At 40.3% G+C, this 14337-nt stretch overlaps 1 protein-coding gene across 2 annotated transcripts in view; it reads left to right on the top strand.

Moving 5' to 3' along the window:
* The window catches only part of PIR (pirin), a 107881-nt gene that overhangs the window by 35227 nt on the left and 58317 nt on the right, over positions 1-14337 (top strand). For both annotated transcript variants that reach the window (XM_003920344.3, XM_074391805.1), the window contains exon 5: positions 2460-2666. In XM_003920344.3, the coding sequence (XP_003920393.1) occupies positions 2460-2666 (207 nt within the window). The remainder of the gene's footprint in view (positions 1-2459; positions 2667-14337) is intronic.

Below are 14337 nucleotides of genomic sequence, written 5' to 3'. Positions count from 1 at the left end.
TTTTAGCCCCCACCTAGTCTTTTCCTTACATTTCTGAAAAGAGTAATCAGGAGTGATATCCCAACTTCCTTATCTTCCATTTGTTTTGCACTCACTGAAATCAGAGTTGGCCTCCCAGTAGCCTCCTTCCAAACCTTTGCTGAAGCTATTCAGGTAATGATCACTTATGATGTCCCAATTGCCAAATTCAGTAATTGTTTTAGTCCTCATCTTTCTAAACCTCTCTGCTGCATTTGAGACAATTTATTATTTATCTTCCAACTCATTTGCAGGGTTAGGCGTTATCACTGAAGACAATGACCTCGAGCCCTCCATCATGTAGTCTTGTCTGAGATATGTTACAATTTAAATCCCCCAAAATACTTGGGTCATATTTGCCAGTTTTGTAAGTCAGAACCCTATACCAGGTACTTTCTGGCATTATATATATATATATATATATATATATATGTTTTGAGGAATGATAAGTTCACATATTTGAATCATAATATTTCAATGAAAGTGAAATTTAAAGACAAAAAAAGCAAAATAACAAAGTCATGGTGAAAAGTCAATAGTAACTTCTCACTCGAGCAGAACATGAAATGAAGACTGCTTGTGAAGGTAGATATGATAACTGGAAATGTCCTGATCATGGAAGTGGTGACTTCTGCCATCTGTACCATGGAGCTGCCTAGCAGCCATATGTGTGAGGCATTGGTCAACAGTTCTACCACAATAACTTTACATTGATTAGGATGATGATTGCACAGTGTCTTTCAGTTTATTCAGAGTTTTCATATGCATGATCTCTTTGTGATAAGTATTATTGTTACTATTATTATTGTTATTATTTTGAGACAGGGCCTCACTCTGTTTCTCAGGCAGTAGTGTAATGGTGTGTTCATGGTTCACTGCAGCCTTGACCTCCCAAGCTCAAGCAATCCTCCCACCTTAGCCTCCCTAGTAGGTGGGACCACAGGTGTACAACACCACACCTGGCTAATTTTATTTTTTTGTAGAGACAGGGTCTCGTTATGTTGTCCAGGCTGGTCTCAAACTCCTAGGCTCAAGCAATCTGCCTGCCTTGGCCTCCCAAAGTGCTGGGGTTACAGGCATGAGCCACTGTGCCCAGCCAAAAGAAGTGTAATATTATTCTTATCTCATTTTTTAAAATGAGGAAATTGGGATTTAAAGATGTTTTTAAAAACAGATGCCCATGGCCTCAGAGCTAGTAAATGGTGAGAATGAAAAGAGAAACCTGTTCTCCGCTTCCAAATCCAATATGTGGGCCATTTTAAGTAAGGTATTGCCAAACTAGCTCATATCTAAAGAGGATAACCAAGGTATTGAAAATATGAAGAAATGAACTGTTAAGGGAAAAGGAAAATGCTTAAAAATTGGAGGATGTCTTTGAGGGACACCAATAGCTGCCATTAGAAGAAATGCAGCATAAGAGGGTGTTTAGGTGTACCTTATACTGCATTAGAGCGGGGTCAACACATTTTTTCTATAAAGGGCAAATGGGCTTTGGGGGCCATATGGTCTCAGGAACTTCTGTGGAAGAACTCAAACTAAGACAGGTAGGAAATGCATCTATGATGTTCATACCTTCATCTCCAGATTCTGAGACTTAGTATTTGGGGCTAGCCCCTAATCTGCTCTTAATAAAGAAATGAACAAACACTTGAAGAATCTGCACAACAGTGGAGGCAATAATTATTTCTCTAAGTAGTGAGGGTTCCATTACTGGAACTGAGCAAGTAGAGACACAAGTTAACCACCCACAGTATAGTGGATACCGGGGACCTCCAAATATATCTTTAGGCCCACAGATTTATCCTCCTGTGTCTTGGAACACTGGCTGCTGATGGCTCCCAGCTGCTTCCCTCCCTAGGCACTGCCCTCTGCAGCAGGAAATTGCCTTTCCCGAAATTGTGCTTTCTCCGTGGGAATGGCCTACAGTCAATGATTTGCTGCTGTGGGGATATGAAAACTTGGCCATACTGTCTCAAGTTGCAAGAATTCTGAGGGTTCTTGTGAATTCTAGAACTCTCTGTTGGACTGGCTAAAGCCTCTGTAGTAACTGCATTACTGGTCGACTTCTTCCCCTGCCCAATTCTGCTTTTTTCACTTCTTAAGTTCTATCTCCTGGGAACACAGCCCAGTATACTATCTTCCTGCAACTCCCCATCTTAGAGCTTAATCTAAGATTCAGTGATGTCAAAGGGAGGATTCTTCCACTTGTAGGAATTCCAGTTCCGATGTGTCGACTTCAAATGAGGAAGCACAGGAAGCATTTGCAAAATTGGAAAGGGCCCCAGCAATTGTCACTGATGTTTATTATTCCTCTCAATGCCCGGGGGCTCTGACAGCAGCACCTGTAAGATGCCTCACTTAGTGATGGTGTTCTAGTTGTTCCACCTGTAGACTGATTAAGAGCTTGGTTACTTTCCTTCTTGTTGGTTTGGTATTTGCAGTGGATGACTGCAGGCCGGGGCATTCTGCACGCTGAGATGCCTTGCTCAGAGGAGCCGGCCCATGGCCTACAACTGTGGGTTAATTTGAGGAGCTCAGAGAAGATGGTGGAGCCTCAGTACCAGGAACTGAAAAGTGAACAAATCCCTAAACCCAGTAAGGATGGCGTGACAGTTGCTGTCATTTCTGGAGAAGCCCTGGGAATAAAGGTAAGCCAGGCTATTGTGTCTGTTAAACCGGAGGCATGCAGTGACGTAAGACTGGCCCCTTCTGGGTTGTCAACTTTCACTAGGTTTACCAAAATTCATGTCCCATGGGATGGACTTGATTCGTAAGTGTCAGAGTAAGTGCAACCTAAGATAACCTAGAAATTTTTGCTGCATACAAACCCTTAGAGCAGGCGTCCCCAAACTACGGCCCGGCCCGTGGGCCGCATGCGGCCCCCTGAGGCCATTTATCCGGCCCCCCGCCGCACTTCAGGAAGGGGCACCTCTTTCATTGGTGGTCAGTGAGAGGAGCACAGTATGTGGCGGCCCTCCAACGGTCTGAGGGACAGTGAACTGGCCCTCTGTGTAAAAAGTTTGGGGACGCCTGCCTTAGAGTTAGGAAAATTACAAGAAAGCAAGATCATATAAAGTTTGGTCAAAGAGCAATTTTCAAAATAATGTCTTAATATATGTGCTGATTTAGTCTAATTCCTTTCCCTTATAGTGCAATTTAATGCTTTAAGTTATAGCTCCTTAGTACTGCAGGATTGCTGCCTTTGAGAAACAACCAACAAGCAAGACCAAACTCCACAAAGATTTATATAAATTACTTATGCCCAGTTTAGTAATGTAAGGAAAGCCCATTACTACATTGCAGAAAGTTTATTTTTAAATTTTAACTTAACAATTTGTCTATCCCATACATGACATGCCTTGTACATGTTTTTCAACTGGGACTTTATACTATTTGGGTTTAGAGTCTCATCTTTTTGATCAAATAAATCAATTTAGGCTAAAGATTATGGAAATATTTGTGGGAGGAAAGCGGTGTGGCAAATGCTGAGTTAATTGCACACCAGAACTGCTTCTGGGGAGGATAAGATTCCTCACACCAACCAATTTGAGGTAATGGCAAGCTGGGTAGTGTGCTCTCCTAGGTGGAGTTTCCCAGAAGCAGACCCTGAGATGAGGATTCCCATGCAAGTGATTTTTAAGTAAGTGTTCCTAGGAGAACAGTAGAACGAATCAGGATGAGGTAGGGGAGGAAGTGAAGGAAGGCTGCCATCTCAGGCAAAGTTTTGAAGAGGGTGGCTTTAGCTTTATCCTGCAAGGGACTTTAGAAGATCAACGTGCCTCAGAGATGTCCGAGTCCATCTCTGGCAAGGGAGCTGGGCTTTCATGCTCCTTTACCCAATGGCCATTGATTATGGCCGTTAACTTGGAGGTGGAGGTACAGAAATGGTTAAAGGGATCTGAGGGGATCTGGGAGAAGCCTTGACATCGGGTACTGCACATGGCACCTTGCATTGAGTGCATCAAGATAATGAGACTTACTTTGCCATTCTCCCAGGGACAACCAGCACTTAAAGCTATTTAAAACTAACGTGTAAATTTTAATTTTTTGATGTGCAACATCAGGAATAATGGTTTGGCAGTGGCTGCTAACCAACCACTTAATGGGATTCATGGGATGGTTAATAGATTGGTCATGGTTATTGGTTGGGACTTACCAGTTTTTGCATTTCTTGAACTATAACCAAAGTTTTTTTTTGTTTTTGTTTTAACCTATACCCTGCCTAGGTATATGGATTGTTTTGTTGTGTGTTTCTAGTGCAAACAAAGTAATTGAACAACAAAAAATGAAATTTCACAAAGTTAAGCATATCTGACAGCATATCTGTCTGTCCACACCCCTGGCAGACCTATTGCTTACTTTGCCATTGGAAAAGACCCTTTGTTATGTTTATGTGACTCGTTTCTGTTTTGCCAAGCATTGGTCAATGAGTGCCCTTTTCAGCTGTTTGTAATGAGTTTCCTTCCCTTAAGCTCTGCAGAAGAGGGTTAAGATCCTTTGAGGACTTCCAGGTGTAGCAGCAAAAGATGTTGTTGGGTGTGGTATCAGGCAGAGCTAAAGGGAGCTGAATTAATACATATATGAAGCCACTCACTCTGTCTCATATGGTATTTTCCTTTCCTGTTTCCAGGATGCTGAAATTTTAGGGACATGCCTTTAGGGGACACTGAGATGGATAGTAGAGGGCAGGAAGCTCCCCTCTGCTTCAACCAAAGCATAAGACTTTGCCCGATTTTGTATATTGTAATCGTCCATAAGATTTGATTTAAAAAAAGAGGCGAGCTGTTGGCAGCTCAAAAGAGAAATCAGACCAGTTATTTAATAGATTAGCAATGCCAGTGATATCATGAATCCTTAGAGTTTACAACTACTTCTCATTTATAGAAATCATAAGGCAATTTAAGGTTTGAGCCAGTAAAGGACTTTCAAGCAGCAGACCATGTGGTCTTGTAATCACAACCAAGGATTAGAGACCAGAGGTAATGTTTTTACTTTGTAAAATAGTGTAATTATCTGTCAGCTTTTATTATTTCTTTTTGTTGAGTAAAATCTCTGAAGTGAATTATATTCTCCTAAGTAAATGATCAGTCTTTCTTATGAGTGCATTTTGATAATAAGGCCTCTTGGAACCCTGGGCAGCATTATTTTGGATTTCAAGAGGCAGTGTGGTGCAGTGGTTACCAGCATTGACTCTGGAGACAGAATGCCTGGGTTAGAATTCCTACCATGAACTAGCTGTGTGGCCTTGGGCAAGCTTGTTAACTTCTCTGTACCTCAGTGTCTCATCTTTTATAAAATAGGGGTTTTTGTGAAGATTAAGTGACTTTTTGTACATTAAACTCTCAGAATAGCACCAGACACATTGTAAGCACCACATAAGTGGCAGTTATTATTTTGATTACTTTTTGATAACTTGAACAGGAGCTGGGCTGAGATTTATATCTGCCTTCTAAGCTGAAGGGATTTGCTGTGATTTGGGAAAGGTTATTAACCTGCACTCAAGAAAGAACACCAGTGAGAGTCATTTTAAAGATGGAGAGCAACTGGCCATTTCTTTGTGGGTCTCATAAGAAACATAGTTTTGCACATCTGAAGCTGTAATATCTAATCAACAAGGAATAACTGGGTCTTACAGTCTAGATCTACCATAAAAAGAAACTGAAGATTGTTTCACATCAGGAAGATAATTTTAAGTTAAATTACAAGGTGAGGCTGAGAATATGTCTTTCAAGAGATTAATGTGTTTATAGCCAATACAGCATCAACAACAACTTCCATCTCTGCAACTAAAATATCTGGAAAATCGAATCAGTGACCATTCCAGTATTTAACTTTAACATTCAGGTGAATTACCTGAGGGTCTTGTTAAAATGAAGACTGTGATTCAGCACATCTGAGGTGGGATCTAAGAGTCTACATTTCTAACAGGCTCCCAGGTGATGCCAATACTGTGGTCTAAGGACTACTCTTTATAACTTGCATAATGGGCATGGGATCCAAGACACAGAAGTTTATGCATCTTGAGGAATCATTTGATTAAGCTCCTATAGAAGATGTCAAATGATCTAATACTGTGGATTTTGGCAAATCTTATTTAGCTTTTCTGGAACTCAGTCCCGACAGCCACGAAAAAGGTGGGGGGCGGTGGGCGTTGTATAGGATACTGTTGCTTTTATGAGCAGCAGAAGTGTCTTTTTGATACTACCAAGGGTAGCTGTATGCCTGTTTCCCAGGTTGTACGTGTCTGAGCATTTATTCAGCCCTTGGAAAGCCAAGGCAAAACAAGATTCTGCAAGGACAGTACGGTCTAAAGTGAAGGCTGAACAGGGTGAAAAGATTAAAATGGGATAGTTTGAATAGTTCCTGTCACTTTTGAAAGGTCAAAATCACATGTTTATTTCATGAGAGTATGAAATTCTCCAAACCCCATTCCATCCTTATCAGGCAACCAATCAGCAATATTTATTGCCAGCTGTCTTCGGAACACAATTCTTTTTCCAAAAACATGCCTCTACTTGTCTCCTGCTGCTCTAAATGTTGTCAGAAGCAAACCTTGAGGAGACCTCAGCCCCACTGGGGTTAGAGAAAGCCAATCTGGAACCAGATGGCCTTGGTTCAAGGCCAGCTCACCAATGACTCACTCTGAAGAAGTCACTTAAGATTGCTGTGCCTCAGTTTTCTTGTCTGTAAAATGGAGATTATAATGACCCAGCTCAGAGGGTTGCTGGGAGATTAAGTTGGCCATTACTTATAAAGACTTGGGTGTAGAGTAAGCCCTCTATAAGTGGTTGCTATTTTAACTTCCATACAAAATATTGGGGCAGTTTTTGTGTGGCCTCTAAATGTAACCAAAATCATCTTTTTTTCTGATAGGCAGTCTGTATATTCATGTGTTGGATGATAACCAAACTTTAAAAATTTTAATTTTCAAGAAAGTCTACTAAACATCTCGTGTAATTCACTCAGATCTTACCACTGTGGACTTAGCACCAGAAACAATGCCTGAGACATAAAAGATGATCAATAAATATTTTCAAATGAATAAATGAAATTATTAAAATATACATGGATACTAGAAAAAGAGAAGTGAAGGTAAAGTAGTAAGAAGATAAACAACATAGGGATTAAGAATGATTGAAATAAGTTTAAAACGAGCTTACTAAAAAGTTAAGAGAACAGTAAAATTAGGTAACTTATATCGTAAACTGTTTAAGGGATTAGGAATTAAGGAAATAAAAACCAGACTGATTTTTTTCTTTAAAGGCAGACTGTTTTGCAGGACCCGAATTGTTCTCGCAGGTTTTTTCAAGCAGTGACAATAATGGTGAACAGAGGTTCAGAGGCTTGTGGTTCCCCTTTGGAGTGTACAGGCAGGTGTCTTCTTGTCTGCTTTAGCTTTTTCCATGTGACTTTTCAGGGCATGGCTTGAGCTTCAGAATAGTGGATATACTTACCAGTTTTCTAGGAATTTCTTGCGGGTATCTCCCCTCCCTTGACGTGGGTTAGCTCTACGAGCATTGGAAGACCCCATGTCCCTCGGGCAATTCTTTCCTAGACAACAAGCAACCTGCCCACTAATCAGCCTGTGTTGGTTGTGGGTCGACAAGTAATTTATAATCAAGCCTGTAATAATCCCCAATGATTTGGAGAGCTGATGGGGTCTCCTGGCTACAACCAGCCACTGGTGAACATGCACAATTTTTCCTGTACCAGAACTAGAGAGAAATAGCTGCCCATGACATTTTCCAGGTTTTGTTTTCATCCAAGAAACTTTTAGGGGCTGGATGTTATTTGAAACACTTGATCACCAAAATGCAATTTTTTCAGTATTCCTTCTACCTTAACTTGATTAAAAATATATTTTATGTGGCTTTTGGGGAAATACTTTTATAGTACATCCAAATGGCAGTGGGTTTTGGGCAATCAGAATACTGGAAGGTAAACTTAAAACATTTTTGCATCTTAGTAAACTCAGAACATTTTCTGTTTCGGCGAAATTTGACTTCTTTGATTATATTGGGCACATTTAAGGAGCTCCTACCTTACCTCCCTTCCTGCGTTTGCTCCTGTCCACTGTTTGAGGTGGAGAGAGCTGGACTTTTCCCATTGGAGGCCGCTCTTTTCTTCTCAAGCTCAAGAGAACAATATTTCAAAATAGCTTAAAAAAAGCTGTTAAATCCTGGAAACAGGTAACATATACACACACTTTTTTTTTTTTTTTTTTTTTTTTTTGCCTTTGAAATATTCCAGCAAGTCCATGGATCTGGCTCAAAAAAATAGCAGATATTCTCATGGCAGAGAGTGTGAGAGGGGCACTGGGTTTCTGACAAAGGGAGCTTGAGTAAACAGGCTCCAGCTGTCCCAGAGAGCAAGCAAAGGGAAAACAACACTTTCTTGGGATAATTTAAAAACTGGATATTTAACAAATGTTCCCTTTGGGGTGAGGGTAGTGGGGATAAGGATGGACCTGAAACTTGTCTTTTAATTTTTGCTTTTGAAAAATAGAAATGCTTACATATGTAAAATATCAGGTTAAACCAGAAAAGAAAAAAGAAACAAGTCTTAAAATCAAAAACAAATAGAAATAAGTGAAGAAGCTAAAATTGGTGTAAAGATATTGGCAACATAACCACACAGAGAAAACATTTATTTGAAGGGCTTTTAAACATGATTTCCTGGCTGTACATTTTAGTGGGATATATTCTAAAGACAAAAAGAACAGCAAAAATACTTTCAACTTTACTCTGTACTTTTTGTTGTATTGGTTTATAATTTTATAACAAGTTAATGTCTATGATGAAATAATACAAATGAGTACATTTGTTAATGTTTATAGGAATGTTTGTTAATGTTTATGGGAATCAAGATTTTCAGTATAAGAAAAATTGATAACAAATATCAAAGAGCTAAGAAAAATACTGTAACCTTCAATGTTAAATTCAACATTAAATATTTTAAAACTGTGGATGGCCATTATTTCTTTAAGGCAGTTTCTGGAAATAATATGATTTGATCGTTTTAGGAGTACAAGATTTTTATGATGCAATTTATGTTTCTTTCTTATAACAACTCCATTCTCCACCAATTATTTCCATTGATTTTTTTATGGTTCGTATTTAATTAAATGCTATGAGAGGTGCTTTAAAAAGTTCCACCCAAAAAATTTGTAATCACTCTATTGAATTCTGGCTAAATTCCCCTTTTAAGGCATTCAATAACTATATTTTAATGGAGAGCTAGGAGGAGAAAGTAAAGGAAACATCCACATGAACCAGAAAGCTTCCTGGTCTCTTTTTGACACAGGACAAGGGAGGAAGCAGAGCATTTAGGGAGATAATTCTGCAAAATACTGAAAAAAGGAGTTGAGGATTTCCTCATCTTCATCTCCTTGCTTCTATGCACCAAGGTCCTACCCAGGTGGCCTCTCTTTGGTGCAGCCTTCTCAGCTGCCCTGGCCAACAAACATCTCAACTTCTGCCCAGATCCACACAGCCATTCTGTCTTCATAACGCATGAGATATTTGGGCCGATGGCATTTAATTTACATGTCCCATTTCTCTGTGATTCCTATTAGGCACCTACTGTGTGCACATCATGCAGTTCCCTGGAGATACAGTGTTGATAACATACAACCACTGTCCTCAAAAATGCTCACAATCTAGCTGGGGAGAGAAACCAGCCAACAGCAGAAGTATCATGTGACACAGGAAACTTGAAAACAGCAGTGTGTGAAAATTTCATGCTACTCTAGAATAGGGAGAATCAGTTCTGCTTGTGTGCATGGAACAAGGGAAGGAAAGGAAGATTCTGCAGGGATCACGTCTTGTAATGGCTTGTATAAAGACTTAGATAGTAAGAGTGCAGTGCTGGGCACGGTGGCTCAAGCCTGTAATCCCAGCACTTTGGGAGGCCCAGGCGGGTGGATCACAAGGTCGAGAGATCGAGACCATTCTGGTCAACATGGTGAAACCCCGTCTCTACTAAAAATACAAAAAATTAGCTGGGCATGGTGGCACATGCCTGTAATCCCAGCTACTCAGGAGGCTGAGGCAGGAGAATTGCTTGAACCCAGGAGGCGGAGGTTGCGGTGAGCCGAGATCGCGCCATTGCACTCCAGCCTGGGTAACAAGAGCGAAACTCCGTCTCAAAAAAAAAAAAAAAAAAAAGAGTGCAGTAACTATTTAGCCGTCCTGATGCAGGCTGCATAGGCAACCAGATACTTGTGGAGTTGTGGCAGGGCAAGGGGAAGGAAATGATGCAAAATATGAGGATGGAGAAAAACCCGTTTGTCTACTGGATTTTGCCTAAGGCTGACGTTTGTTGTATGCATATTCTTGCATCTTTCTCTCCCAAGGTTTTAAATAGTAGGGCAGGAGGTTAAGGTGCAGTGGCCTCCCCAGCATAATATATGCAGTCCAGCTCATCTCAGGTTTCATGAAGCAGTTCATTCTACTGTACGTGCCTGCCACAGGCCATGTAGCCTGAACAGATGATCAGCAACATTCCAGACAAGTGCAAAACTTGGCTTGGATTTGCTGTTGAGAATAGGCACAATTAGATCTGTTAGTCCTGTTTAGTAAATAGGAAGACACCAAAGAAATGTACCCAGCAACTTCAAAGAACTTGTCCTGTGGTAGGCAGCCATAGTTGGCACTTCATTTGCAGTTAGGAATGTGCAAATAAACAGTGGTCAGGATCTACTCAAATCAGCTGTACAAAAGCTTGCTCTTGCCCAGGGCAGCCCACTCACCCCAGAAATACCATTCTTGGTGTGGACAAAGGGTGCCAGATGTTCTTATTCATTCAAGATGTCCCTGCTGAGCTAATCCCTAGGAAGTACATTCCATTGGTGGCGACAAGCCCTCTCCTGCCAGTGAATGAAGAATGGATAAGTGCACTTTTAAACCAGAAGTAACACCCTGTGGCATTCATACATTGTTGGTCCTAGTGATTAGGATTGTAACTTAGCAGGGAAATTTAGACTCAGAGCATAATAAAATCTGTTTTAAAAACCCAAGGTATCACCTTCAGTAAAGGTTAGTGGTCACTTTAGCATATTATTGTAATCACTTCTATGGCAATCAAGACTTGTCCTTTTAGAATATAGTATGTCTTTCCCCAGGAACACATTACATATTTTTTCTAACTACAGAAAAAAAAATACAAGACAGCTTCAGAGATCTGTCTTGAGGCTCTTGCATGTTGCATTAAAAGCTGAGCTCTTATGGATATAAATGAAGTGGATGTCAGTATTTTTAAAACTGGTATCAGCATACATAAAGCTATGCTGTTGATAGCTGCAAACACAGTACTTTATTTTGACTAAAGCAGAAATCCTTGGTATCATGTAGCTTTTGAATAATTTGATCAAAGTCACACTCAAATGTGTTGAGCAAATTCAGGTTCAGATAAAATTCTGATTACTGGAAGCATTAAAAGTTTATAGTATGTAAATTATATCTCAATAAATCTGTTTTGGAAAAGAATTCTACTCCTGTGGATAGGTATAGGTACTTCAAGATAGCCAAGTATTTAGACATTTCAACTCAAATGAGCTCTAAACAATTGATAGTAACTATTAAAGGAATAGCATGTTCTTGTCTTAAAATCACAGAGAATCATTTTTGCCATCCATTGCAGATCCAGGGGCTGTTCAGTATTCCTTTGTCTTAGTAAGATGAAATGCGGTACTGATACTGTAGTTCAGTTGAGCAAATGTGTACTGAGGGCCAACTGTGTGCAAGACCCTATAGAGGTATGAGGGGAAAAGGGAGCTGGAGGGATGCAATTGAAGGGACAGACATCAACTGATCGCATGTGTATCCTGTGGTGAGTCAGCACTCTAGAAATCACGGCAGGCTAATGGGAAAGCAGAGGAGGAGGCTTAGCCCAATCTGGAGGTCCAAGAAAAGCAGGCCTAAGTCTAAAGAGAAAACTGACCTGGCGAAGAAGGGTGGAATGTCTAGAGCAAGCTTGTTCAACTTGCGGCCCAGGACAGCTTTGAATGTGGCCCAACACAAATTCGTAAACTTTCTTAAAACATTATGAGATTTTTGTTTGCGATTTTTTTTTTTTTAGCTCATCAGCTATCATTAGCGTTAGTGTATTTTATGTGTGGCCCAAGGCAATTCTTCTTCATGTGGCCCAGGGAATCCATCTTGGCCACCCCTGGTCTAAATGGTGCAGAAGGAGACAGCATGAGTGTGAAACAGTGTTCAGCAGCATAAATTAATGCTTTAAGAAGGCCTTCAAAACACATGGTCATTTTTGTAAGTATGAAAATTGGAAAAGTTCTTGTTTCTCCTATGTAAAATTTGTCTGGTAATTTATGTGTGTCTGTCTTAATTTTTTTAAAACTTTTCAAGTTTATTCTCTTTTGTATTTAGAAGTATCTTGAATATACTGATGACATTTCACCTGGGCTAGTTGCTCTTTTGCATTCTTTGCCTTTTACCTCCCTCCCCAAGCCAACAAAACTAAAACAGATTTCCACAAACACAATGCTCTCACAATGCCATCTATTGGAGTCTTTTGTATTGAGAATGTGGCTGTTATGTTTGAAATACAATATGGACTGATTAAAGTCTGGCTCCTCCAGGTTTGTTGAGGAATAAAACAATGAAAATTTACTTCTTTTTCATAAAACCTTAAAGCCCCTTTGCTCTCTTTGTTTTCATATAGATGATCATTTTTAACATTATGGAAGGAAACCATGATGGTCATAATTTTTCTACCCTAGATCAACCATAAATAGCAATTGGAGAAATTTAAATGCCTCTTTTTAAAGGAAGCCATTTTGAAGTCCAGAACAAGGCTCTTCTGTCCCACTGCCTTCAAACACCTGCCTCTGATTAATTACCTTCTCATCTCTGGGATCTAAGAACAATGCTGGCTTCCCCACCCCTCCTCCCACCCCCATATGTTATTCTCGAGTTACAAAAAAGTGATATACAGGACGGAGGGAGAGCTGGGCAGTGAAAGGAGGAAGAAAAGTAATCCAACACCATTTCTACACCATCTTGGCTCCTTTAACATTGATTCTGGGGCCTTTCCACCCTGTGTCCACAAAACAGATTTCTTGTAAACTGCTCCCTGCCTCTGTTTCATTAGGATTTCTGCCGGTTGAGTCCCCCAGCCAGATTCTTTTCCTCAGCAGCCTCCACTCCTGACTGGGGCAGCTCTGCTTGTCAGGAGTCAGTACACCTATGTCTTTGTCTGCCTTGGGAGACTTTGAATATCTCTAAGTAACTACCAAGACTTGGCTAGTGGATTTTTCCAGCATCAGATATGGATTTGAGGCCATCTGTTACTTGTCAGTCCAAAAGAAGTTTTCAGCAAGAGTTCTGGTGACTGTCATTAAGTATTTTCATAAGTTTTTGTTTGTTTGTTTGTTGACAGAGTTTCACTCATGTTGCCCAGACTGAGTGCAGTGGTGTGACCTCAGCTCACTGCAACCTCTGCCTCCCAGGTTCAGGTGATGCTCCTGCCTCAGCCTCCAGAGTAGCTGGGATTACAGGCATGTGCCACCACACCCAGCTAATATTTTTTGCATTTTTAGTAGAGACAAGGTTGTTCCATGATGGTCAGTCTGGTGTTGAACTCCCAACCTCAGGTGATCCACCCACCTCAGCCTCCCAAAGTGCCGGGATTACAGGCGTGAGCCACCACGCCCAGCTGTTTTCATAGGTTTCAATTGACAAAGTCTGTCAGACAAACAAAAGCAGACCAGTTTATTGAAGAGGGCCAAGAATTCAGTGGAAGTCAAATGTAGGGAGCTGAGGTTGAGAAGGCCAGAAGATAACATAGGCATACCTCAGAGATATTGTGGGTTCAGTTCCAGATCACTGTAATAAAGGGAATATTGCAATAAAGTGAATCACATAATTTTTTGGCTTCCCAGTACGTGTAAAAGTTATGTTTACACTATTTTGTAGTCTGTTTAGTGTACAATAGCATTATATCTTAAAAAAAATACATAGCTTAATTAAAAAAATACTTTTGCTGAAAAATGCTAATGATCATGTGAACCTCCAGCACATCCTAATGTTTCTGCTAATGGAGCGTCTTGTCTCAGTGTTGATGACTGCTGACTGATCAGAGTGGTGGTTGCTGAAGGCTGGGTTGGCTATGGCAATTTCTTAACATCAGACAGCAATGTTGTTTGCTGCATTGATTGACTCTTCCTTTCATGAAAGATTTCTCTGTAGCGTGTAATGCTGTTTGATTATATTTTATCCACAGTAGACCTTCTTTAATAATTGGAGTCAATCCTCTCTCCCACTGCTTTATCAACTGAGTTTGTGATATTCTACAACTTTT

This window comes from Saimiri boliviensis, chromosome X (genome assembly GCF_048565385.1).
Source record: "Saimiri boliviensis isolate mSaiBol1 chromosome X, mSaiBol1.pri, whole genome shotgun sequence".
In the NCBI taxonomy this organism is placed as follows: domain Eukaryota; kingdom Metazoa; phylum Chordata; class Mammalia; order Primates; family Cebidae; genus Saimiri; species Saimiri boliviensis.
The sequence above is the reverse complement of the archived record's forward strand: the minus strand, read 5'-3'. Positions and strand labels throughout refer to the sequence as shown.